This window comes from Meriones unguiculatus, chromosome 17, assembly GCF_030254825.1.
Source record: "Meriones unguiculatus strain TT.TT164.6M chromosome 17, Bangor_MerUng_6.1, whole genome shotgun sequence".
Lineage (NCBI taxonomy): Eukaryota > Metazoa > Chordata > Mammalia > Rodentia > Muridae > Meriones > Meriones unguiculatus.
This window is the reverse complement of record NC_083364.1, coordinates 19,394,951-19,417,576: the sequence shown is the minus strand read 5'-3', so window position 1 is coordinate 19,417,576 and position 22,626 is coordinate 19,394,951. Positions and strand designations below refer to the sequence as shown.

At 55.3% G+C, this 22,626-nt stretch overlaps 1 protein-coding gene across 1 annotated transcript; it reads left to right on the top strand.

The window, feature by feature from the left end:
• The first annotated feature begins 2,568 nt into the window (after positions 1–2,568).
• Positions 2,569–22,545, top strand: Sh3gl1 (SH3 domain containing GRB2 like 1, endophilin A2). Its single transcript, XM_021632917.2, has 10 exons — positions 2,569–2,792; positions 19,199–19,267; positions 19,389–19,461; positions 19,812–19,955; positions 20,104–20,237; positions 20,314–20,472; positions 20,581–20,684; positions 21,158–21,282; positions 21,362–21,418; positions 21,589–22,545. The coding sequence occupies exons 1-10, from the start codon at positions 2,748–2,750 to the stop codon at positions 21,783–21,785; spliced, it is 1,107 nt and encodes a 368-aa protein (XP_021488592.1). The 5' UTR covers positions 2,569–2,747; the 3' UTR covers positions 21,786–22,545.
• Positions 22,546–22,626: the final 81 nt, after the last annotated feature.

The following is a 22,626-nucleotide window of genomic DNA, read 5'->3' as shown; positions in this document are numbered from 1 at the left end:
ACCCTGTCTTAAATCATAAAAACAACTGAACAAACAAAAACTACTCATAATACAAACTATTCATGAAGGCACCTGTAATCAGGAACAATAAGAATGGCACATGCATGTTCTTTGATCTACTGCACTGCAATCTTTTGAGTCATTTGGAACCTTGCAGAAATCCTTGGTTCTGAAATCACCCAAACGTGTCAGCAGTTTCAACACCAGATTCTTAAAATTCTTTACCCCAACCGTTTTAGTGTTTCTGCTTTAGAACCCATTTACTCATCACTTCCATTTATTATTAATCTCCAACTCATGCCAGACTGGTCTGTAACTGGTTATGTAGCCCAAGCTGACACTGAACTCAGAGATCCATCTGCTCTGCTTCTCCAGTGCTGGGATTAAAGGTGTGCACTGCCACACTGGTGGAGTCTAAATAATTTTTGAAAGCTGTAACGGTTGCTGTAACGACTAAGGTACAATCTGAAGAGACTTCATCAAGGAGATGGCATTCCAACTGGAGTGTTTATGTCTAAACACTAAAGGATGAGAGGAAGCTCCCTGGGAGGCTAATGTGGGAAAAAGCAATGAGATCCTACAACTGGCATCCAATGGGATCGAACCAGCAGAACTGGAGGAGATAGCTGCAGTCTGAACTACATCCTCAGAGGATGTTTCTGGTGGGGCTTATTGGTGCACACCTGTAATTTAGCACTTGGATCAGGAGTTCATTTTCTATTTCATTCTTAGCTACACAGAATGTTTGAGGCCAGCCTGGGTTATGAAATAAAACAATGAGGAAAGAAAACAAGGACTCTGTATCCTAAGGGATGAATTAGAAGGGAGACACTGAAGGAAGGACCCCAGAGAGAAGGCTGGTGGATTGCAAAGCTTGGGATAGTGTAGATTTAGGACCTGCACCACTGAAGGCGATTGGTTTGCAGCTGGAAGAGCCAAGAGATGCCTGGAGAAACAAGCTGGAGCTTCAACTGTTTCCTGACCTCCGTGATGCTTTCACCTGTCAATTTGATGGGATCTGAAATGAGGCTGCGCAGGGGGCCTCTGGGTGTGCCTGGGGCAGACATGGCCCCTGTGGATACCCCATTCCTCTGACTGGAATTCTCTGCCAGTGGAGGAAGGGGCTGAGCATCAAGCACGCCTCCCCACCCCCACAATGCTTCCTAACTGAGCTGCCTCATGCTCCTGCCCCTATGACTTGCCAGCCTTGGAGTTTTGTTTGCTATTGACCAAGCACTTTTGTTTTGTTTTAGTCAAAGGAAGAGAAATAGTGAAGACACCTTATAAGTTGAAGACACAGTATGTTGAGGTTTTGGTTTTTTTTCTTTCAATGTACTTTGTCTGCACGTACATCTGCACAGCAGAAGACCACATCAGACAGTTGTGAGCCTTCCTGTGGGTTCAGGGAATTGAACTCAGGATCTTCAGAAGAGCAGTGAGTGTTCTTAAAGACTGAGCCATAAGTTGAGATTTTATGTTACTTTATCTTTAAAAATGAATTCATATTCATTTTTGTTTTTCGAGACAAGGTTTCTCTGTGGAGCCCTGGCTGTTCTGGAACTTGCTCTGCAGACCAGGCTGGCATGGAACTCGGAGAGCCTCCTGTTCTGCCTCCCCAGCGCTGAGATTAAAGGCATGCACCACCACTGCCAGGCATCATTATTAATTTTTTTTTTAGATTTATTTATTTATTATTTATACGGTATTCTGCCTGCATCTATGATATATGCCTGAAGGCCAGAAGAGGGCACTAAATCTTGTTATAGATGGCCATGAGCCACCATGTGGTTGCCGGGAATTGAACTCAGGACCTCTGGAAGAGCAGCCAGTGCTCTTAACCTCTGAGCCATCTCTCCAGCCCCATTATTAACTTTTAAGTTATGGATATACACGTTACCCTCTGGTCTTGAGGACAGTTGAAAAGAGGCCAGGAGAGGGCAGATCTGGAGCTGGAGTAACAGGAACTCCCGAACTTGGCCAGGGAAGCAAGCGCTCTTGAGAACCGTCCATCCCTCTAGCTCCTAAGAGATTTTGTTTTATCTTAGTCTTATATTCTTTTTCATTTTACTTTCTATTTCATTTATTATGAGTTCCAGCGGCCCAGGACTGCCGTGAACTCTGTCAGGAATCTTTACTTAGGGACCCAAGAGATGGCTCAGTGAGTGAGGCAAACTTACTGTCAAGCCTGGATACGTGAGTTCGATCCCTGTGGCTTACATGGTGACAGACGATACCGGACTACCGCAGTGGTCCTCTGACCTCCATGGGTTCCCTGGCACACAAACGCCGCTCCCCTTTCCCCGCGCACACAGTTAACTGATTAATTAAAACTGACTTTGACTTTATATCCACTCCTCGACTCTAGAAGGAGCTGCAGCGCCCCCTCTGGCTCTCTAGGCGACCCCTCCTCTCGTTGGTGTGGGCGGGTTTCCGCCTATCCTCCCGTTGCAACGCGCGCTCTGGCCTGTAGGGGGCGCGCACGCGCAGAGGGACCGAGTGCGCGCGGATGCCGTTGGTGGGGGCGGGGTGAGGCGAGGTGGGGGCGTCACCGGAAGTATGTGGTTGCCATGTAATATCCCGGCCGCGCGTGCGCGCTAGCGGGCCGTGGAGTCTCTGGGGCTGGCGCGCAGAGTTGGCGAGCTGATTTGGCGGAGGCGGCGCCGACTCGCGCGCGGACGGAGGCGGTCGGTTCGTCGGCGCCGGCGGAAACCTTAATCCGGGCGGGAGGCCTGACGGCGAGCGGCGGCATGTCGGTGGCGGGGCTGAAGAAGCAGTTCTACAAGGCGAGCCAGGTGAGGGGCGACCGGGCGATCCGGGCTCGGGCCTGGCTTGGGGGGGACAGCGGACGAGCCGAGGTGGCTTCCTCTGGGGTGGCGGAGAAGGGAAACCGGATCCCCGGGCTGAGCAGGGCCACTGGTTATGCGCGGCTAGGCGGTTCTCAAAAAGCTCTGGAGCGCCGGCGAGAGGGCTTCGCCGGGAGGGGATTGCTGCCAAGCTTCATGACCTGAGTTCGATCCCTGGGACCCCAGGATGGAAGGCGAGCCGCTAGGTCTCCAGGCTCTGCTTCCGGCACTCTCACCACACAGCTTCGGCCCACAGAAAATGTTTGTCTAGGTTGTTAGACAAAATAATCTTGATGGATACATTTACCAAGTCCATACAGGGCTTGGAAAAAAATAATCAGCGTCACATCCTTTTTTTTTTTTTTCCACTGTAAGATGATTGCAACAAAACAAAACAAAAGAAACACGCGCACTCACCAGGGGTACACATCTTTCGTCCCAGCACTTAGGAGGCAAGCAGATCTGAGTTTAAGACCACCCAGGGTTACATAAGGAGACCCTGTCTCAAAAACGAAGATAAATCTCTTGGTATGGTAGACACTGTGCCAAGTTGAAAAAGGACAGTGAAAAGTAATTTTTCCAGCCTTTCCCTGTTACAAAGTGCCACAGGCTTTGTGTCCCCGTTTCCGAAATTTGTGTGTGTGTCTCTTTGAAAGATACCTTCAAAGGCTATACCAGACGATTCCTGGGGACGTGGTGGTTTGGGTTCAGTGCTTAATCCATGTGTGTGAACTGAAGTTCTGCATTCTGCCTGTGTTGACATTCAGGAGTGAGTTCTCGAGGGTGGGCATCCTGAGCTCTGTTGTATAAACACTGAAAACCCTACCCAGGCAACGGACCTGTTCATCTTGTCAGCAGACATCTTCATCCTATAAAGTAATATCCTTCTGGAACTTTTTACGTTGCTTTTGGAGATGAGGTTTAGCTGTGTAGTCCAGGCTGGCCCAGAATTTCCCATCCTCCTGCCCATGTGGATGTGAGGATGACAAGATGCCACAGTTCAAACTTGCCTTTTTGTTTGAAGGTTTTATATACCCTTGAACTCCTGGACTCAAGTGAGCCTGTGTCCTCAGCTACCACAGTACTGGGAATTGGTCATATGTCCCAGGCTTCCCCTTGAGCAAACTCTTGTTTTCTCGATCATCTCTTTTCTCTGTCTCAGTCTGAGGCCATATTCATTATCTTCCTGCCTCAGCATCCTGCTGCTAGGTCACAGGTGTTTGCCACCAAGCCTCACTAGTGAGATTAGGTTTGTAAGATAAATTCCCCAGAAGTGGATTGCCAGGTTTGTGACTGAGTTTTCTGTTGTCTGTTTTGGGTTTCTTCTTTTTTGGTTTTTCAAGACAGGGTTTCTCTGTATAGCTTTGGCTGTCCTGGACTCACTTTGCAGAACAGGCTAGTCTTGAACTCACAGAGATCCACCTGCCTCTGCCTCCCAAGTGCTGGGATTACTGTGCTTGATGTTATTTTGGGTTTCTTTTCTTCTGCCTTTTCCCCCAATTGCTTGATCAATTATGGGCTCGCTCTCTCTCTCTCTCTCTCTCTCTCTCTCTCTCTCTCTCGGACTGTGTGCTGGGGGTAGAACCCAAAACCTTGCCCACACTAGCCCCTGAGCTACGGCCCCAGCTTGACATGAATTTTACATGGGACATTACTAGAAAGCCTGGCAGGCCTTTAATCCCAGACCCTCTGGTGGCTGAGGCAGGAGGAGCAAAAAAAGCTCACAGCCAAGTGAGTTTCAGCAGCTTAGTGAGATTTGTTTAAAAATGAAGCCTGTGGGGAACAGCTTGGCTGCCATGTCTGTCACCCTAGTGGGCACCAGGGTTGAGGCTTGTATGGCTGGAGAAGGCTGTCTTCTCTCTGCATTCCTTCTGGAGCCACACTTTCAGCTCAGAGGCCTGAGCCAGTCAAGGGTATTGGAGCGGCTGCAATACCCTTCTAGAACTCCCGAACAACTCTCAGAATGCAGAGAACAGAGCAGGGCCTGGGCTTGTTGGCTTAGTCTGGTAGGCTACTTCAGGATTTTAGCTGTGCATTTGGGGCAAGCCTGGGCTACAGAGTAAGAACCTCTCCATACCTCCAAACAAAAGCAGATGATCTGGGTGTGGAACTCAGTTGGTGGAGGCTTTGTTACAAGTTGAGGGCCAGTCTGGTATACAATGTTAGCTCTAGGGGTATGTTGTGAAACCCCACTCAAAACAAATAAATATTTCAGAGCCGCCATTCATAGTCATGCAAGCTGTGGATCTGTTCAGGGAGCCTTGTGAGCATGTAGTTTGTGGCCTAGTTTCTGTTCCAAAAAGCCCCAGATGTGCTAATCCTGTGGCTGTACAGTGTAGGCTGAGAATCCTGGGTGTGGAGCTGGCGTGAGTAGATTCCACAGAGAGATGAGCAACAGTGTAAGGAATTGCCTGGTCCGTGCCAGCGGGAAGGGTTCTCCCCACAGACTGGAGAGACCCAGCCAGAGAGAGCAGGCAGTTAATATGCTCAACCCAGGGCTGAAAGGAGGGGCCTCGCAGTTTCCTAAGGATAAAGGCATCTGGGCGCTCTCTGTGGACCTTGGAGGGATGCTAGTGTTGGGGTAGAGAGGGTTAAAGAAGGAAGTGCAGGAATGTTGAGTGTTGCAGCACACAGCCCAGATGGAGTTGAGTGGGTTGGACCTGTGCAGCGGGCAAGAGACCACGTGCCTGAGCTCCTTGGGGTGATGCCAGCTGGGTTCTGTGTTATCCTCCTGTTTGAATCCATTTGGGCCCAGGTCTGTCAGATGGAGAAGACCCTGGAAGCCCCTCCCCTGCTAATTCCCAGCAGGCACTGCAGGAGGGGCAGCCACCAGACCCTTTCCCACTTGGGGGACCACCCATCCAGCCTGCCTGCAAACCTGGAAAGCTCAGCTCAGCTGAGGATCAGTTTACTGTTTGGACATTCCAAGGCTCTGTCCCAAAGAGTGACTGCTGTGTCCAGAAGTCTAAGCCAGCCCTCAGGAGCTGCATGCAGATGGCCCAGCCTCTTGCAGGAGAGTCCCTGGTTCCTCAATATCCTACTGTTTCAGCTGGGTCCCTCTCCTGTGTTTCTTTTTTTCTAAGTAACACCTTTTGTCTCCTGAGTCCCCAGAATACCTTTTCTTGTCAGAAAGAGAAACCACAACCCGGGTGTGGCTGAGCATGCCCATATGTATATTAGACACTCAGAAGGGTTGTGGGTTCTGGACCAGTCTGGGCTACATAGTGAGGACCTGTCTTTAAAAAGGCGGGGGGGGGGGGGTGACCAGGAGAGAAGCTGAGGCTTGGTAGGTAGAGAACTCACTTAGCTTGTAAGGAAGCCCTGGGCTTCATCCCAAACTCCACATAAACCCCAAGTAGTGGCCCACACCTGTCATCTGGAAGTGGAGGCGGGAAAAGCAGGAGCTCAGCTACATAGTGTGTTTGAGACCAGCATGGGCTCCATGAGACACTGTCTCAAAAAAGGCAAAAGAATCTGTAGCCCCCATTGTTGAGAGTCAGAAATGGCTGGTTGTGGGAAGAGGTTCAGGGGTGCCAAAGCAAGGTGTGGATGGAGCTGGAGGGCAGGACAGGCAGCTGGGCTCCAGCGGGGAAGGCGGTGGCACCAACTCGTTCCCCCGCCCCGATTGTCTTCACAGGCCCCCAGCTTGGCTTGTGAGGGAAGTTGGAGGCTCACTTTTTACAGGTGGAGAAGGGGAGGGATGGTTGCTCGGGCAGCCCAGGTTGCCTCGCTATTGTCCCCACTGTCTCTTTGCCCTGTTGTACGTGTAGTTGAGGGTTCTGAGGAAGTCTGGGCGCAAATGGAAGTGGCCTGTGTTTGTTTGAGTGTCTTGACTGCTAGCCCGAGCTGGCTGGTTTCCTGATCATTCTGTGGTGGCCTGGACATGGAGAGTGTAACTAAGGATGGTTCTTGGGGCTGCCTGGAATGCTGCCCTCATCCCCACCCCAACCCCCCTTTTCGCCTGAGAGAAAAGAAAGGTTGGTTGGTCTGAGCTAGGAGAAAAATTGCCAACTACATTTCCCAGTGACTTGTGTGGTTCTGGAGACAGCCCTGTGTCTGCCAGGCAGTGCTTGGTGAGTCCTGCTTGCCTCCACCTTCACCCCAACCCCCACCTAAGCCTCCTAGCTGTGTCCCAGCCTGCTGGAGAAGCTGTAGCTTCCCATAAGAAGGCCTGAGGGCCAGGAGAGCTACCGACTGGGGACTCTGGGTGTGGGGATTTGACAGCTGTCTTTCCCTGCTGGAAATGGAACCCATGGCCTCCAGCTAGTTCCTGAGCAACACCCCAGTCCCCAGCTCCCTCCCCTCCTCCACAGCAGGCCACGTTTAATCTGTGAGCTGAAAGTCCGCCTGAGTCAGAGCCCTGGGCTCTCCGTACAACACCCGCTAATCATTTATCTAGATATGCTGTGTCTCCCCCCTCCCCCCATATCTAGACCTGGGCTTCACAGTGGGCCCCTGTGCCTGGAAGATGAGGACTGTCACATCTTGTCATTATCATCCTGTGGTCCCACCTCCCTTGTTAGTACCCATTCCCTCCTCCCTGTTACATGTGTGTCCATGCAGTGTACATGTGTGCATCTGTGCGTGTGCATGCGTGTCCATCCCCCACAGAGCACAGCCTTTCACCCGGGACCTGGGGTACAGCCACATCCTCTCTGCCCCTCCGCAATCCAATTTCCTGGTGGGATTTGAGAGGCCACAGCAGCAGCTGAGGAAGAATGGAACCAAGGCTACAGTTGACTCTCTGCTTGGCACCTCCAGCTCTAGCCCCCAAGGAGGGCAGAGATCAACCTCAGCTATTGTCCCTCGGGTGCCATCCAACATTGGGATCTGGGACTCACCACTTAAGACAGCCTGGAAGGTCAGGGTGTTCCCTGTGTCCAGCAGTACTGGGATTGCTAGCCTCCACCACACCCAGCTTTTCACGTGGGAGCCAAGGATAGACACAGTGGGCACTGTACCAACTGAGCCATATCAATCCCTATTATTTGTATCCTTCCAAGGTGTTTGTTTGAGATGGAGTCTCATTCTGTCACCTAGGCTAATAACAAACCCAAAACCAGGGCCATCCTTCTGCCTCAGCTTTCCATATGCTGGGATCATGGGTGTGTGCATATGTAATGGCTGAGTGGCCACTCTCTGGTCCTTTATTGAACGCTCCCTGGAAAGCTTGAGAGAGGGGTTGGAGCAACTGCAGCATCCTGCAGCCTCCCTGCTGATCCTCTCCCTGCTTTGGGCTAGCCTGTCATCTGGTGGGCAGCTCTGCTCCCTCTTTCTGCCCTCTGTAGGCCCTGCATCTAGCTCACAGGATGCCTCATCTTCCTTTTCCGCTCAGCTCCTAGAAAACCTGCTGATTTGAGCTCCAGGGGGTCATGGGACAGTTCCCAAGCACAGCAGGAACACAGCTGTGGCTTCCTCCTAGGCCCTGACTCAGCACCTGCTGGCAGAGCTCTCTGGAAGACTCACAGGTTCCTTCCCTGCTGAGTGACCCCTCAGTCAGGCTCCCTCCCCCATGTGTAGAGGGTAGCTCCTGAGGACCAGCATGCTTACTCAGCATTTCAGAGTGATACATATGGCAGATGGTGCCCTGCTGCCTTGTCCCTGGGTCATGAAATCAGTGAGCGGAAACTGTTCATTTGCTGAGCTGGGTCCTGGTCTGCCCAGGAAATGTGTAGCAGCTCAGTGGTGAAGGACATGTCAGAGAGAAAGCAAACTGGTTCCAGGGCTGCTGGGTGTCTAGGCTGAGTCATGGGGACCTCCCAGATCTCTGCCCAGAGTTTTGGGATCACCCTGGTTCTGCACAGCTCTCTCTGCCCACACCCCAGCCAGGCTTACGCCACCTTTCTCTGGTGGCACAGTGCCTCCTGCATCTCGCCCTGCCTGGTCCTCTGCCCTCCTCTCATCCACCCTGTCTGTCAGGCATCTCAGTGCTTGGTGAAGGGCAGACCTCTGCTCGTGAGCACCTGCCGCCTCAGTATCGCCCTCATGACATGGAATATGCCCTGCTATTGCTCAGAGAGCTGCTAGTGGTGGGCTGTGCCAAGCCCTGTGTCCTGCCATGTGGTACCAGCTGATCGGCTTATAATAAAGGCATCACCAAGGTGGCCTTCTGCTTAATGCTAAGAAGGGCTGATTCTTTGCGGCCTCCCTCAGTGTCCCTGGCCTGACTTCTTGGGATCAGGTAGCACTTGAGGAAACTGGGTGACTCGTGGGCCCTTTGAGACTTGGCCAGGAGCAGATCTGACTAGTCTTACAGAGGAATTAGACTGGCTCTGGCCCTCTGACCTTAGGATGTACCTCCAACACTCAGGAGAGAGGCCTGCATTAGGCTAGGCCATAGGAGGCTGCAGGGTATCACAGTAGCAACTGTGACCCAGAGCTGGTGGAGCAGGCTGGGAAACACCGGTCTTCACATACCCCATCTCAGATCTGCCTGAGCCCCACTTCCCTGGCTCCAGGTGGCCTGGCTTGCATCTCCACACCTGCATGTGAAGTACTGCCTGCCTTTCCAAACTGTGGAGCATCCATGTCTCCCTTGTCCTTCAGGTCCCTCCTGACCACCTTCCTGTCTGGGACCACTCCTTGGCATCCACCACTTCCTCTCCACCTTCCTCCACTACCATGTTCCCCGTCACCATGCTGATGTGGCTCCGGATGCTTTTCCCCAGCTGGCCCACCAGCATTCATGCAGACCTCTGGAGAGGCGCTGGGCCTCAGCCCCTGCCCGTACCATGACATGCACACTCCGCAGCCTGACTCTTCTTCACGAGAGGCACTTCACTTACTACTTTTCAGATAGTCTTGCTCTAACCCAGCCTAATGTGAACTCACAGTCCTGTTCCAGCTTCCCAAGTCCTGAGGTCACAGCTGTTCGCCACCATGTCTACCTTAAGAATCCATTTTAAATCTACTTGTAATGGCTTCTTCCAGGATGTGACCTATTGGCAGAAGCCCCCAACACCCAGAATCTCCCAGTGAGGGGCTGGGTATGTGGCCCGAGGATGGAGCCCCACCTAGAATTCCCTCTATGAGCAGGGCCTCTGGCTCCATCGCCAGCGCCACAGAGCTCAAGTCTTAGTGTTTTTGCTTGCCATGATTAGAACAGTGGAGTTCCAAAAACCCTAGGGAGAGAGTGGTGGTGTGAATTCTCCACTTCACAGTGCGTGTCCTAGTGTGGCAGATTTGAGAGCTATACAAAGCCCATCGTGCCCACCTAGAAGTTTCTCTTGGCCATGTGTTGCTGTAAAGGATCATCGTGGAAATAGTGTTCTTCCACATCACCTTTTCTGGGAGTCACCTGGCCCTTGCCAGCCTTGTCTTAATTCCCTAGTGTCCAGCACCACTATTCCCCCCATGGTCTTGGGGAAATTGGGGTCCTTCAGGCTTGGGATCGGGTCACAAGACAGTTGGTAGCTACCATAGGACTTGGAGACAGTGAGGTTGCAGGAGCCTGAAGGGAGGGTTGGCAGTCAGTGACTTCTTCCGGCAAGTGCCGGGACATCACCGTGGCCAGCAGGAGCGAAGTGCAGTCTGGCCCTGCTGGCTCTCAGCAGGGCAGCGTATGGTGTAGCTGCTTTTGGGCTCAGGCCAGCAGTGAGCAGAGATGCTCTCTGAGCCCCTTGGGGAGGGGCTCCATTCCATCCTCAACCAGGGGAGCTTGCGCTGCCTGTGTGTACGCACACTAACAGCTGGTGCTGCCTCGGCTCTTTGGGGGGGGGGGCAAGTCATGCTGCTTGGCCTGTGTGCTACAGGGTTGTGGGGTACTGGGCCACCTCCCTTCTTCTGATGAGATTTAGGATGAGTCCTACTAGCCAGGGACAGCAAGATGATGTGGAACACTGTCAACAGGAGGTGGCAGATGATGACACCAATGTCTGTATGTGGTGGTTGAAACCTGCTTTGTGGGTGGGCTGTCTGTGATCTCAGATTCTGTCACCATCTTGTCTGTCATTTGTCCTAGCAGAGGTGGAAGCCACCTCTTAAGTCTCACTGCTTTTGCAGTGCAGTGGTGCGGTCCTTGGTCTTCATGTGGCTGATCCTTTGGGCAGGCGCCCTGGCTTTCTCTGAGAGCTCTGCCTGCCTGCTTACTGTGGCCATATTGGTGTCTGGGATCCTAACCTGGGACCAGGTCATTCCATTGGTGTGATCCCGTCCAGGCCCAGAGCTGCAGGTGCCTACTGTTTGAGCCCTGTGGAAGGTGATATTTCAGCCATCCTGTTCTGCTGGCCATGCCCGGGAGCCACAGAAGGCTTGGGAGGCTTCCAGGCATGTGGTTAGCCCTGTGTGCTGAGAGCCAGGACTGCTGGCTCCAGCATGGGTGCTAGCACTCTAGAGGCAGAGGCAAGAGGAGCACCATGAATTTGAAGACAGACCCTTCGGGCTCCTGTGCTCAGCCATGGCTATCACTTGAGCCCCAGCCGCCCAGCCTCTGCATTTCCCAGCAGGTCCCTGGCCTCCCCAGGACGGGCACTCGCAGAGAGCTGCCACCTATGCCTGTTTCCTAATGGGATCAAAGGCTGTGATACTGTCTACTGGTCCCAGCTCCCAAAGCCTGCCAAGTGACACCGCAGCCTCCACACTCACGGGCATGTGCAGGCTTTTTAGGCTGGTCTCTGAGTGTGGTGCTCATCACCAGGATGAGGAAGTGTGAGCCTTGAAGGCCAGATAGCAGAGCTTGGGCTGTCGGTGTGCTGCTGTTGGCTGTGAGTTAGGCTGAAGGATTCCAGTGTCTTTCCAAACCAAGGGCTTGGGAGATGTGTCCTGGCTCGCCATTCCTCTGAGAGTCGGGTCGGGTCACTGCTTTACTGTAACCACACTCGTGGCAGAGGTGGTCTACCCAGAGAGGTTTGTTCTGGCTCAGTCGGGAGGTTCCAGTCCCTGTCCATAGGCCTTTTCTGCTTTAGGGATCCCACTGTCTCCAACAAGGACACACTCATTGCTTTGAGAGCCAGGCCCTAAAGTGATGGTCAGGTCCTTGTGAGAGAAGGAAGCCAGTGGCTTGAGCCCTTGTTCCGAGCCCTTGTCTTTGTTACTGACTGAAGGCAGTGGGGCACCTACAGAGTCCATGCTCATCCCATGCTGTGTGTAGCCAACGTTAGCTCTCCACAGTAGACCCCTGGACACTGAGGAGAAACCATCCAGCACCTCCACACCCTCACAGCACCTGCAGCAATGACTCTGGGGCTCACTGTGTCCCAGGGCACAGGCTGAAGGCATGTTGGCGCCTCTGAGCCTTGTGCCATCAAAAGGAGAATGTTGGCAGTTGTAATGGGACCATGCCCCAGGCTGCCTTCATTCCTCCCACTCTCATTGGGGTCCCTTTTCTCTGTCTGTCTCCACATACCTGCTCGCTCCTCATTCTTAGCCTGGGCACAGCACCCCCTGTGAACCTGCTGCTCTGGTGGCTATGAGCACTCATCCCTCTTTTCCCTCCTGAACCTCACAGATAAAAATAATAATAGGAGTGTGACCAGCAGCACCTGGAGAGGGCGGGTCTAAGTGGCCAGAGTTGACGGGCTGGCTGGTCAGCATCCGGGCAGCCCACATGCGTACAGTGTTGTCTGTGACTGACAAGGCCAGTGATGGGCGGCCTCTGTAGGAAGGCAAGGGTGACTCACGGAGCACATGGCCACTGGAATTCAGATGTGGGAAGAAGGGGGCAGTGAGCACAGATGCCACCCAAGTGTCTTCATGTTGTTCACTCGCACACCCAGCTCGTCCCTCCCTGCAGCTGGGTCTGAGGGCAGGAAGCTGGGGCACTGCTGTCACTCTGGGCTGAGACTGGGCAGCATGAGGTCCTTGGTGACACAGAGGGGAGGAGGCCAGGCCCCCATAAATTTAAGATGAAAGGTCCTGTGAATGCCAGGAGTTGGCACTGCAGCCATCAGTGCTCAGTGTCCTGGGGTGACTGTTTACCTGCGTCACCTCTGAGGTGGGGACAGACTGCATAGGCACAGCAGGGAAAAGTGGGGTCTCAGAACAGTTTGGTTGCCAGGCTGGAAGCAGGAGGATGACTGTACAGGACAGTTGTGGGACACTCTTTGAGCAGGGAAAGGAGAAGAGGGATGAGGTGGCCACAGTGGGGACATAAGGGTTTCTCAGCCTCCTTCACCCCTGTTACCATGGTAGCACAGCCATCACTGCTGCAGTTGATTGGACACAGTCCACTCCCTATGCTGAGGAGTGTGGGTGGTGTCACCAGCATTCAAGGATGGGCACAGTTTGGGAAGGGCTTTACACTCCTCCACTTATTTTTTTAAAACGTTTTGTTTTGTTTTGTTTGTTTGTTTTGGGGGCAGTGTGTGGTGTAGCTCAGGTTACCCTGGAGCTGTGACTAAGTGCTGGGGTGCTGCTGGCGATCATACTCAGAGCCTTGGCCAGATGAGGCCGGTACTCTGCCACTGAGCTGTGCCCAGGTCCTGCTCTGCTTCTTGGAATCAGGCTGGCCTCAGACTCTCTGTGCAGGGGAAGATGACCTTGAATTCCTTGTCCTCCTGCTTCCCCTCATGAGTGCTGGCAGACGGGTGTGGCACCAAGCCCACCACACTCCTTCTTAGGTCTGCCTGCAGCCTCCCTCCCTCAGAAGTGGCCCCTGTGGGGCTGTGTGCCCAGGCGGCTGTGGCTGCTAAGGTTCTGCTCACCCACATTACAGGCGAGGAAGCTGAGGCGGGAGGAGTTGGTTTCAGTGCTGAGTATGGAGCCCCAGGGCCTCGGCAATGCCAGGAATGTGCTGTCCTTGTCCTTCCCCTGGCTCTAAGGGACAGGCTCCTAGGCATAGCTCGTCACCAGACCCTGTTGGCACACCTGTGGTGACTTAGCATTGACACACTGAAGGTGAGGCCATTCATTTGTTTATCTTAATAAATATTATCTCAACAAATACCCATTGCTTCTGACCTCTGCTGACCATCGCAAGGGACAGTGTCATCTAACTCAGCATCCATAGACAGGTCAGCAGACCCCCCCCCCCCAGGAGCAGGAGTACCAGTCACTACTCTTACTCACCCCTCCTTGCCCCAGGCCTCCAGATTGCAGAACCTGGGCTCCCTGACCTGTCATGTGACACTTGTCACCTAAGTCTGGTGTGACAGATGCAAATTGCAGCCTTGGGAGGCTAATATCATCCTGGTGGCCCAGCAGGGTTTGGGCCATCCCACTTGTCCTTCAAAGGAACTTGTCATTCCCACTTTTGTGTCCTGTGACACAGCCCCACCCAGCCCCCAAAGCCAGGTCCCTAGGGTGCAGAGCAAGATTCTGCCTAGCTTGCTCAGACTTCCCAGAACTTTCTGCCATGAGGGGGGAGGTGGCTATGGTCAGGCCAAGGCAGAATGCTGGGAACTGGATGACAGCTCCACTTCCTGCTGCTTCTGAGGCCACCAAGTGTGCAGCAGAAGAGGGTTACCATGAGGGTGGGTGGATTCCAACAGACAAGGCAGCCTGGATTGGGGCTTCGAGGGATGTTGAAGCCCTGCATGGCCCACAGAAGGCCATTAAGACAGAACAGTCAGAGAAGGGAGCAGGGCCGGGGCAGAGTTTCCTCCTGCTGGGGGAGGCCAGTGACAAGCAGCCTAGACTCCCCGGCTCCTGGGAGCTGGAGACAAGGGAGGGGTAGGAGCTCAGGGCCCTTTGATCTGTCCCCCTGTTTTTCCTACATGAAGGAACTCAAGACTTACTGGGACTCACACCCATGGGCTACTAGCCCATGCTTCCAGGGTCATGCAGTGTTCACTGGGTACTGCTTCCCAGTTGGCAGGTTGCCCTTCTTAGCCCTGCATCCATGAAACCCTTCTTCATTCCCAGGCGTATGAGGAGCCAGGCTGGGTCACCCCTCAGGTGTGAGCAGCAGCCCTGGGACTGTCCTTTGGATGCCCCGTGAGCCTCGGGGGACCGGGGCCTCATTTGTTTGTGGTTTTCATCTGAAGTTGATTTTCCCAGCATGTAAGGCACAGTGTTCCTGAGAGATAAGCTAAATTGACCAGGCCAGGAGCTAGCCGGGTAGAGGGGTCCCAGGACAGGCACCGCAGGCATCCCTGCATCTCAGCCTCTGACAAAGCTAGGTGCTTACACAGGTAGGCAGCACCATTCACATGGTGGGCGGCTCCCTAGACTCCCCCGAGTAGGGACAGAGAGAGGGGCAGGTGTTAGGGAGCCCCAGTTGTTGGGTGCAGGATGACCAAGATTTTTTTGATTTCCTAAACCACCCTTATTTTCCACCTTTTGACCACGTACTGCCCAGCTGAGCTGTCACCTCCTACCCTCCTCTGTTGCCCAACACTCCCCAAGTAGTTTCCCCTGTCCCCACCTCAGCTGACTTTAGGCTTCTGCCCTCACCTCTCAGGAGCCAGGGTGGGGGCCATGGGGGCTGCCATTATCCGGTCTGTGAATAGCACAGCCTATGGGCATCCTCATGTGCCAGGCCTGAGACACTGAGGGTCACCAGCCAGCCACCATCAGCCTAAGATGACATACGGGTGACAGGTCCGTGGGCAGGGATCTTTCCAATCAACCTAGACGTGAGGAATCAAGAGTTAGGATACTCTGGGAAGGCTGAGATAAACAGGAAGTGATGGCCAGTGAACAGGCTGTGTGGGGCCTGGTGCAGATTCCCACTGTCTCAGCCAGAACTGAGACCCTAGACTGTCTTAGCAAGGCAGTGGGGACTGTCTGGGGCCTCAGGTGTCTTGACTTGTAACCATGTCAGGAATCCTGAAAAGCCAGGAGCATTGTAAAGCTACCCTTGTCTTGGTGATGCTTTCAGCTGAAAGTCCACAGCCTTTAGTTCCCAAAGCTCAGTTCCTACATGAGCTTCAGCCCACCACAAGGGCTGTCTCCTCCATGTGTGCCCCTGGGGGCCCAACCTAGTCATGGGGAAACCGCCCCCCCCCCCCCCCACTAAGCAGGAGGTGTGAATGATCACTGAGACCACGCCCTGGGGACATACAGGATCCTGTTGAGCTTCCTGGTAGGTCAGAGGAAGTTCCTTCATGCCTGTTGTCACAAAAGGAGGCAGTGGCTTGCACAACCAGTAAATTCCAAATATTTACAAGAGCCTGTGATGTGTGGTGAGGGCCTGTGGTGCCTCCCTGGGCACAGCGAGGTTCCTGTTGACACCCTGTTCACTCCACATGCTGGTAACGCTCTTTGGAGCAATAGAGGCCTGTGTGGCCCCAAGCCATGCCAGCTCCAGGGACCAGGACACTCATCGGGCAGTGGCTGGCCACCTTCCTGCATGTTCCCTCCCATATTAGCATGTAGGCAGGGAGCTCAGAGCAGCTTGCAGAATCTGCCTTGCATGCTGTGATGCTGGGGAACTGGAGGCTCCTGGCTTGAGGCAGGTTCCTGTCAACAGTTCTCTCTCTGTGCAGAGTCCAGTGTGATGTTCAGTGCGCCTGTCTGCCCTCAGTGTTCCTCCATCAGGAGCCAGACTTCAGGCATGGGACAAGCCAGGCTTGGGCCTGTGGGGCACCACAGCTCAGCTCAGCAAGGACGACTGTGGTGTAACTGCGATAGAAGTGTTGCTGCAGCTCCCCAGGCTCAAGCGACCCCAGCTTTGAGGTCCTCGGGCAGTGACATAGCCAGGGTCTACCTTTAGCAAGGACGTGAGGCTGGCCTGCATGCTCTCACTCTCCCATCTGTGAACTGATGGTCCCAGGGCCTGTCATGGCACCAGCACACCTCACTGCCCTCACAGCCTCTCTAGGCCGCCTGCATGCGCTGTCTGTGCTTGTGCTCCCCACAACCCCCCGTCCTGGGCTCCTGTAGGTGGTGGCAGTGTCTTGTGGATGGTATGTCTGTCATGGTGCCGCCACTGGCAAGCTTCGGCAGGTGGGCCTCTGACAACACTGTTAGATCCTACCCCAGCCCCACTTCAGGAGGACACCCCACCTGTGTCAGCCTGCCCCAGAACAGGTCCAGCCCCTCAGGTTGCTGAGGAGCCTCGGGAGCTGGAAGCTGTAGTGTGTGGGGCAGGGGTGCTTTTGTTCCCTGGACAGCATGGCCGCCCGTAGACAGTTCTCACGAGCTGTGCTATTGTTCTCACGCACTGTGGTATTGCACCGTGGCCCTACTTTGACCCTCTGGATGACTGACTGGGGAGGCACCCGGCACCCTCCCTCCCCTTCCGTGCCACTATCTTTGTTGCTCACAGTGAACCTCCCGTGGCCACCAAGTCATCTTTTTTTATGATAAAGGAATATGATTAAGGGTGGCTGCCAGGTCAGGCAGGGCGTCAGCTCCTATGATCTGTGCCTAACTTCTCTGTCACATACCCTGTCACCTCCCTTATGGTTCTTCTGCCCCAGGTAGCCATGATGTCACTGCATCGACATACCCCATGCTCTGAAAGAGCACTGTCTGCTGTTTGACAATGCTGGCGCAGAGCCAGGGGTCTCCTACTTGGAGCAGGGGCTCTACCCAGTAGCACTCTGGTCTCCGTGATCCCATTGGGAGGCCAGTCACCCCATCTTGCTTGTCCTCCACCCCAGGTGCCTGGTTTACAGTAACACCGTCAACAGAGGCCATGCTAGGCAGACAGACCATGCATGTGTCTGGCCACTGGCTCCCTCTGCTCTAAGAGAGGACAAATCTAAAGAACCAGGCTGGCCAGAGGAGTGGGCATTGCCTTCAGCCATGTCCTCTAGGGTTCCCAGCACAATCCTGCTGGGGCATCTCTGCTAAGAACCTAGGTGTTTGCATGCCACCATGTAACCCCTGCTGTGCTGTGGGAGGTGTGCTGGGTCCCCATAGGCTTGTAAACAGGCTGTACCTCACCTTCTGGCTCTGGACTGCAGGTGGTGTGAGCTATCTGCCTCCTGCTTTTCCTCCATGCCAGTGCCTGCCCCTGAGCTGTGGGGGCACTTGTAGTACTTCTGCAAAGGGGTCCAGAGCAGGAGCATGCAGCTTGCTCGTGGCATATGTAGTGTCCACATGGGGACCCCAGTGGAGCTCTTGAGCCTTGGGGAGGCTGGGCCCCCAGATCACAGGGCACAGGAGACAGGACCATTAAAAGAGCAGCCAGGTGTGCTCTGGGCTGCCCTCTTCCTGCCTTGCTGCCTTCCCTGAGGCACCAGGTCCCCAGACCCAGGTGCTGTCCTCCGGAAGCTGTGGTCCTGCTTCACTTCTCTGCGTTTACCACAAGAGCCAGGCTTTGTGGTGGGCGACATCCTGCTCAGCTTGGAGAAGCGAAACCGGCCATGAAGGCTGCTCTGGCTCCCTGGGAATGCCCAAAGGAGGCAGCTAGGGGCCCTCGCCTGGGAAGACAGCTCCAGGGCCCCACTCGCCTGTCTCTCCCCACAAGCCCCATTCTCTCCAGGGGTAGGGAGCTCTAAGAAGCTCTGAGAGCTGCAGAAGCGCCCCTGCCTACTAGGCAACACAGCCAGAGAATACGGCGGCCTTCTTAAGAGCACTGTGGGAAGCTACTCAAAAGCATGGGGTTGGGAGATCACTTCCGGTGCGTACACAGGTACCCCACTTCCTGATGTCTTTGGTCACTTCCTCTCAGGCTACTCTACCTGTGGCATGGGGCACCACACAGCCTTTGCAAAACCCTTGCTCACATCAGGCAAGGGCTCAGAGGGGGGCGCCAAGGCATAGGAAAACCTCACTGGCGCCCTTCTTTTTAGAGGCCAGCCTGCCATTCTGCACATGGCTGTGCATGCATTTAGCCTCTGAGCAAAAGCCCCTGGAAGTACCCCACAGAGTGCCTTTTGGTTTCTCGGTCTCCATAGCTTGTAGTGGACCTGTCACACCCCATGTGAGGGTGACCCGGGCAATGGCCACTTCTGCTTGTGTGATGAGTGACGATGGCTGTGGTGCACAGACTGGGGCCCTATGCCCCAGAGGAATGACACACTGTTTGGCATTCAGATAGTGACACAGGCACTCAGGGCTCTCTGCAGTGGTTACTTGGGGCTCTCCACCATGCTGTCAGATCCAGGGTTGGGCAGGGCCTAGCTCTGACCACTCTTCTCCAGGTTCTCAAGGTTCCTGACTGCTTCCTTATCAGTCAATGTCACAATAGCGGGCACTGAGGACTCAAGTACACAGGAGCCTCCCGAGGCCTGCCGCAGCCACTTACATAGGACACAAGGCTTGAGCTGGCATGGGGCAAAGTGACAGGGTCAACCCAAGAACTGTGAAAGGTGGGACGGTTCCCACAGGGCACTGGCCCTGGCCCCCCAGAGCCAGTGCTAGATGCTGGGCTGGGTCACAGCACACCCATGGGCTCTGCTGGCTCCTTCAGGGCTCGCCCAGACACCCACGTGCCTGCCTGTCCCAAGAGGCTGCATGCTAGGCCGGCATAGCAGGTGTCCCCATAAGCCTGTGCCCTCACATGCCTTCCTTCCTCTACCCGGCAGCTGGTCAGCGAGAAGGTCGGCGGGGCCGAGGGGACCAAGCTGGACGATGACTTCAAAGAGATGGAAAAGGTAGGGCTCCTGGGTATGGGCCACACTGCGTGGGGAGGTCGTGGCTGCTGGAGGACAAAGGGGCCCACTCCTGGCTCCCCCTTGGCGTCTAATGGCTCCAACACTCTGGCTGTCTCTACAGAAGGTGGATGTCACCAGCAAGGCTGTGGCGGAAGTGCTGGTCAGAACCATCGAATACCTGCAGCCCAACCCAGGTAGGACCTGGGCCTCTGGCTAGCTCAGTGGAAAGGGAATTGTGGTGACCGCTTCCTCAGGCTGATCTGAAATGGCCATGGCCATCCCAGCCTTTGGTGGCCTCCACACACAGGGTCCCTTCTGCTGACCTGCTGGGCCAGTGTTCGGTGGGGCCAGGCAGGGGTGAGGCAGGGGCGCAGGGTCTGGAGGTGGAGACCATGGGGAATGCAGACGGCAGTGGTCATTTCAGCCTCTGCAGATGACAGAAGGGAGTGGGTCCTGGGCCCTTCAGAGTGCATGGGGACACAGCCTCCCGTCACCGGGCCTGCTGGGGATGTGTGGATACATCTGGGCATCTGTCCTCTTGCAGCTTCACGGGCCAAGCTCACTATGCTGAACACCGTATCCAAGATCCGGGGTCAAGTGAAGAACCCCGGCTACCCACAGTCAGAGGGTCTGCTGGGCGAGTGCATGGTCCGCCATGGCAAGGAGCTGGGCGGAGAGTCCAACTTCGGTGAGGGGCCGCTGGGAGGGGCTGGGCGACAGCAGCTTGTCCAAGGGAGCCTGGCGGGAGGGCCCTTTGTCGGTCGTATTCTGGCTCGCTTACCATGTGGCTCAATCGGGGGTGGCGAGGCCTGCCCGTGACAGCCCCCACCCGGCAGGAGACGCCCTGCTGGACGCAGGTGAGTCCATGAAGCGCCTGGCTGAGGTGAAGGACTCACTGGACATTGAGGTGAAGCAGAACTTCATCGACCCGCTGCAGAACCTGTGCGACAAGGACCTGAAGGAGATTCAGGTGCAGGCCCAGCTCTGGGTGGCTGGGAGGGTACCCCATGCAGTCGTGCTGCTCCCTCATGGGCCTGCACCCACAGCATCACCTCAAGAAGCTGGAGGGCCGCCGCCTGGACTTTGACTACAAGAAGAAACGACAGGGCAAGATCCCTGATGAGGAGCTGCGCCAGGCCCTGGAGAAGTTTGAGGAGTCCAAAGAGGTGGCAGAGACCAGTATGCACAACCTCCTGGAGACTGATGTGCGTGTCGGGCGGGTCTAGGACCCAGGACATCATCCTGCTAGGATGAGGGGGCTGCCCAGTGAGGATGGGGTCTGGCCATGTCACCTGGCTTCTCCCCTGTCACAGATCGAGCAGGTGAGCCAGCTCTCGGCCCTGGTGGATGCCCAGCTGGACTACCACAGGCAGGCAGTGCAGATCCTGGAGGAGCTGGCAGACAAGCTGAAGCGCCGGTGAGTCGTCAGCCTACTTCCCACAGTTCCTGTGGCTGCCATGCGCCCTCTGCTGGCGAGCAGGGGCAGCACGCCCAACCTGCCAGGCCAGGTACAAGCCGGGGGCGGGAGCAGGTGCTGGGTTATGTCAGTAAAGGGAGCTGTGCCTGTTAGTAGCACTGGGGTTGCCAAGAGGAAGCAGGGCTCAACGGAAGACGGTGGTGGTGGCCTGAGCCAGAAGATGAGAAGACAATGGAGTTAACTGGGCCAGCTGCTCAGGTCCACATCCTTCACCTTCCTGTGTCAGGTGGCAGCTCCCTGGGTGGCCAGGGTCACTGTGCAGGGGCTGTGAGGGCAGAGGTGATTAGCAGTCTGTGGTTACTTGAGATGGAGGACATTGGTTATGACCAGCCTAGGTCCATGACAACCTGGTCCTGGGGCAGCAGGGTGGAAGAAAAGGGTGTGTGGGCGCTCAGGATCTTCCATTCCTGCAGGGTGCGGGAAGCCTCCTCACGCCCTAAGCGGGAGTTCAAGCCCCGACCTCGGGAGCCCTTCGACCTTGGAGAGCCAGAGCAGCCCAATGGGGGATTCTCCTGCACCCCAGCACCCAAGATCACAGGTAGTGAAGCCTCATGGAAGGGCCAGGGCTGGAGCTAGGCCTCTCCACCTCACTCACGCCTGCCCTCTCTGTTCCACAGCTTCCTCCTCATTCAGATCGACAGACAAGCCCGCAAGGACTCCCAGCAGGAGTATGCGTGAGTGTCAGGGGTAGAAGTTGTCACCGCCATCCTTGGCACACCCACCCCTACCCTGCTGCTCAGAATCACCCTATGGCCTCACATGTCAGAGCAGAGCAGGGCCAAGCTCCACCCACCCTGGCCACTGGCTTATCTGCTGTGCCCTGACACCTCTAATCCACTCCCAGCACCCCTGGACCAGCCAAGCTGCAAGGCGCTGTATGACTTTGAGCCGGAGAATGATGGCGAGCTGGGCTTCCGTGAGGGTGACCTCATCACACTCACCAACCAGATCGACGAGAACTGGTACGAGGGGATGCTGCATGGCCAGTCGGGCTTCTTCCCGCTCAGCTACGTGCAGGTGCTCGTGCCCCTGCCTCAGTGACCGCGCCTGCACGCTGGCTGCTGGTCCCAGTGTGGCAGCGACCTAACGCCACGGTGCTCTAGAAACACTAACGTTCCTCCAGGGGGACCCTCTCCCTATCCCCCAGCCCTGGGCCTTCATCCTAAGACTCAGGAAGGCCCACCCTGACGTTTTATCGCCTTTCTGGTGGTGGCAGCTCCCACCTGTTCAACCCCTCCCAGCCCGTTGCTGGCGATGGGCCCAGGCCCCCCTCCCAGCTCCCCAGAGGCAGGCAGGTCCTTGGGGTCCCCAGCCTGCAAGTCGAGGCTGGCCAGCTCCCCAACTCAGCACACGGAGACGCCTGGCCCAGCTGCACATGCAGAAGCACTCGAGGCACACAGCACAGGTGCACACCTCCCATGGGACCACACCCAGCTCAGCGCTGCCGAAGGCCCAAGCACAAAGGCCATGAAGAGAGGACATTCCCGGGTTCCTGAGCCAGCTCTGTTGCTACCCTACACCTGTAGGCCACCACAGGCAGCTGGCAGGTCCCTTTTCAACCAGCAGGCCTGCCGTAGCCCAGGCTCTGCATCAAACCCTGCCAGGCTCCAGGAAGGGAGGCCTTCAGCCTGGGCTCAGTTACATTCCTCTCGACAGCAGCCCCACAACCAGTGGCTCATCCCTGCCATGTGGGGCCACACCCCACTGCCCCAGATGGGCAACACTGTCCTGCTCCGGCCCTGGCTGAAGTGAACTTTACTCCTGATTTTTAAAAAAAAAATATTAAATGTCTCTTTCTACAGCCATTGTCTCATCTTCATTCAGGGTAGCCCTGTCCCCCTGCAAGGGCCCCACACAGCCCAGCCCACCATTCCCCCAATCC

Bases quoted from the DNA above. Each gene is read 5' to 3' on its own strand.
- Sh3gl1 (XM_021632917.2), top strand. From the start codon at position 2,748: ATGTCGGTGGCGGGGCTGAAGAAGCAGTTCTACAAGGCGAGCCAG. The intron at 20,473-20,580 runs GTGCGTGTCGGG...CCCCTGTCACAG, and splicing joins ACAACCTCCTGGAGACTGAT to ATCGAGCAGGTGAGCCAGCT. The intron at 20,685-21,157 runs GTGAGTCGTCAG...CCATTCCTGCAG, and splicing joins GCAGACAAGCTGAAGCGCCG to GGTGCGGGAAGCCTCCTCAC.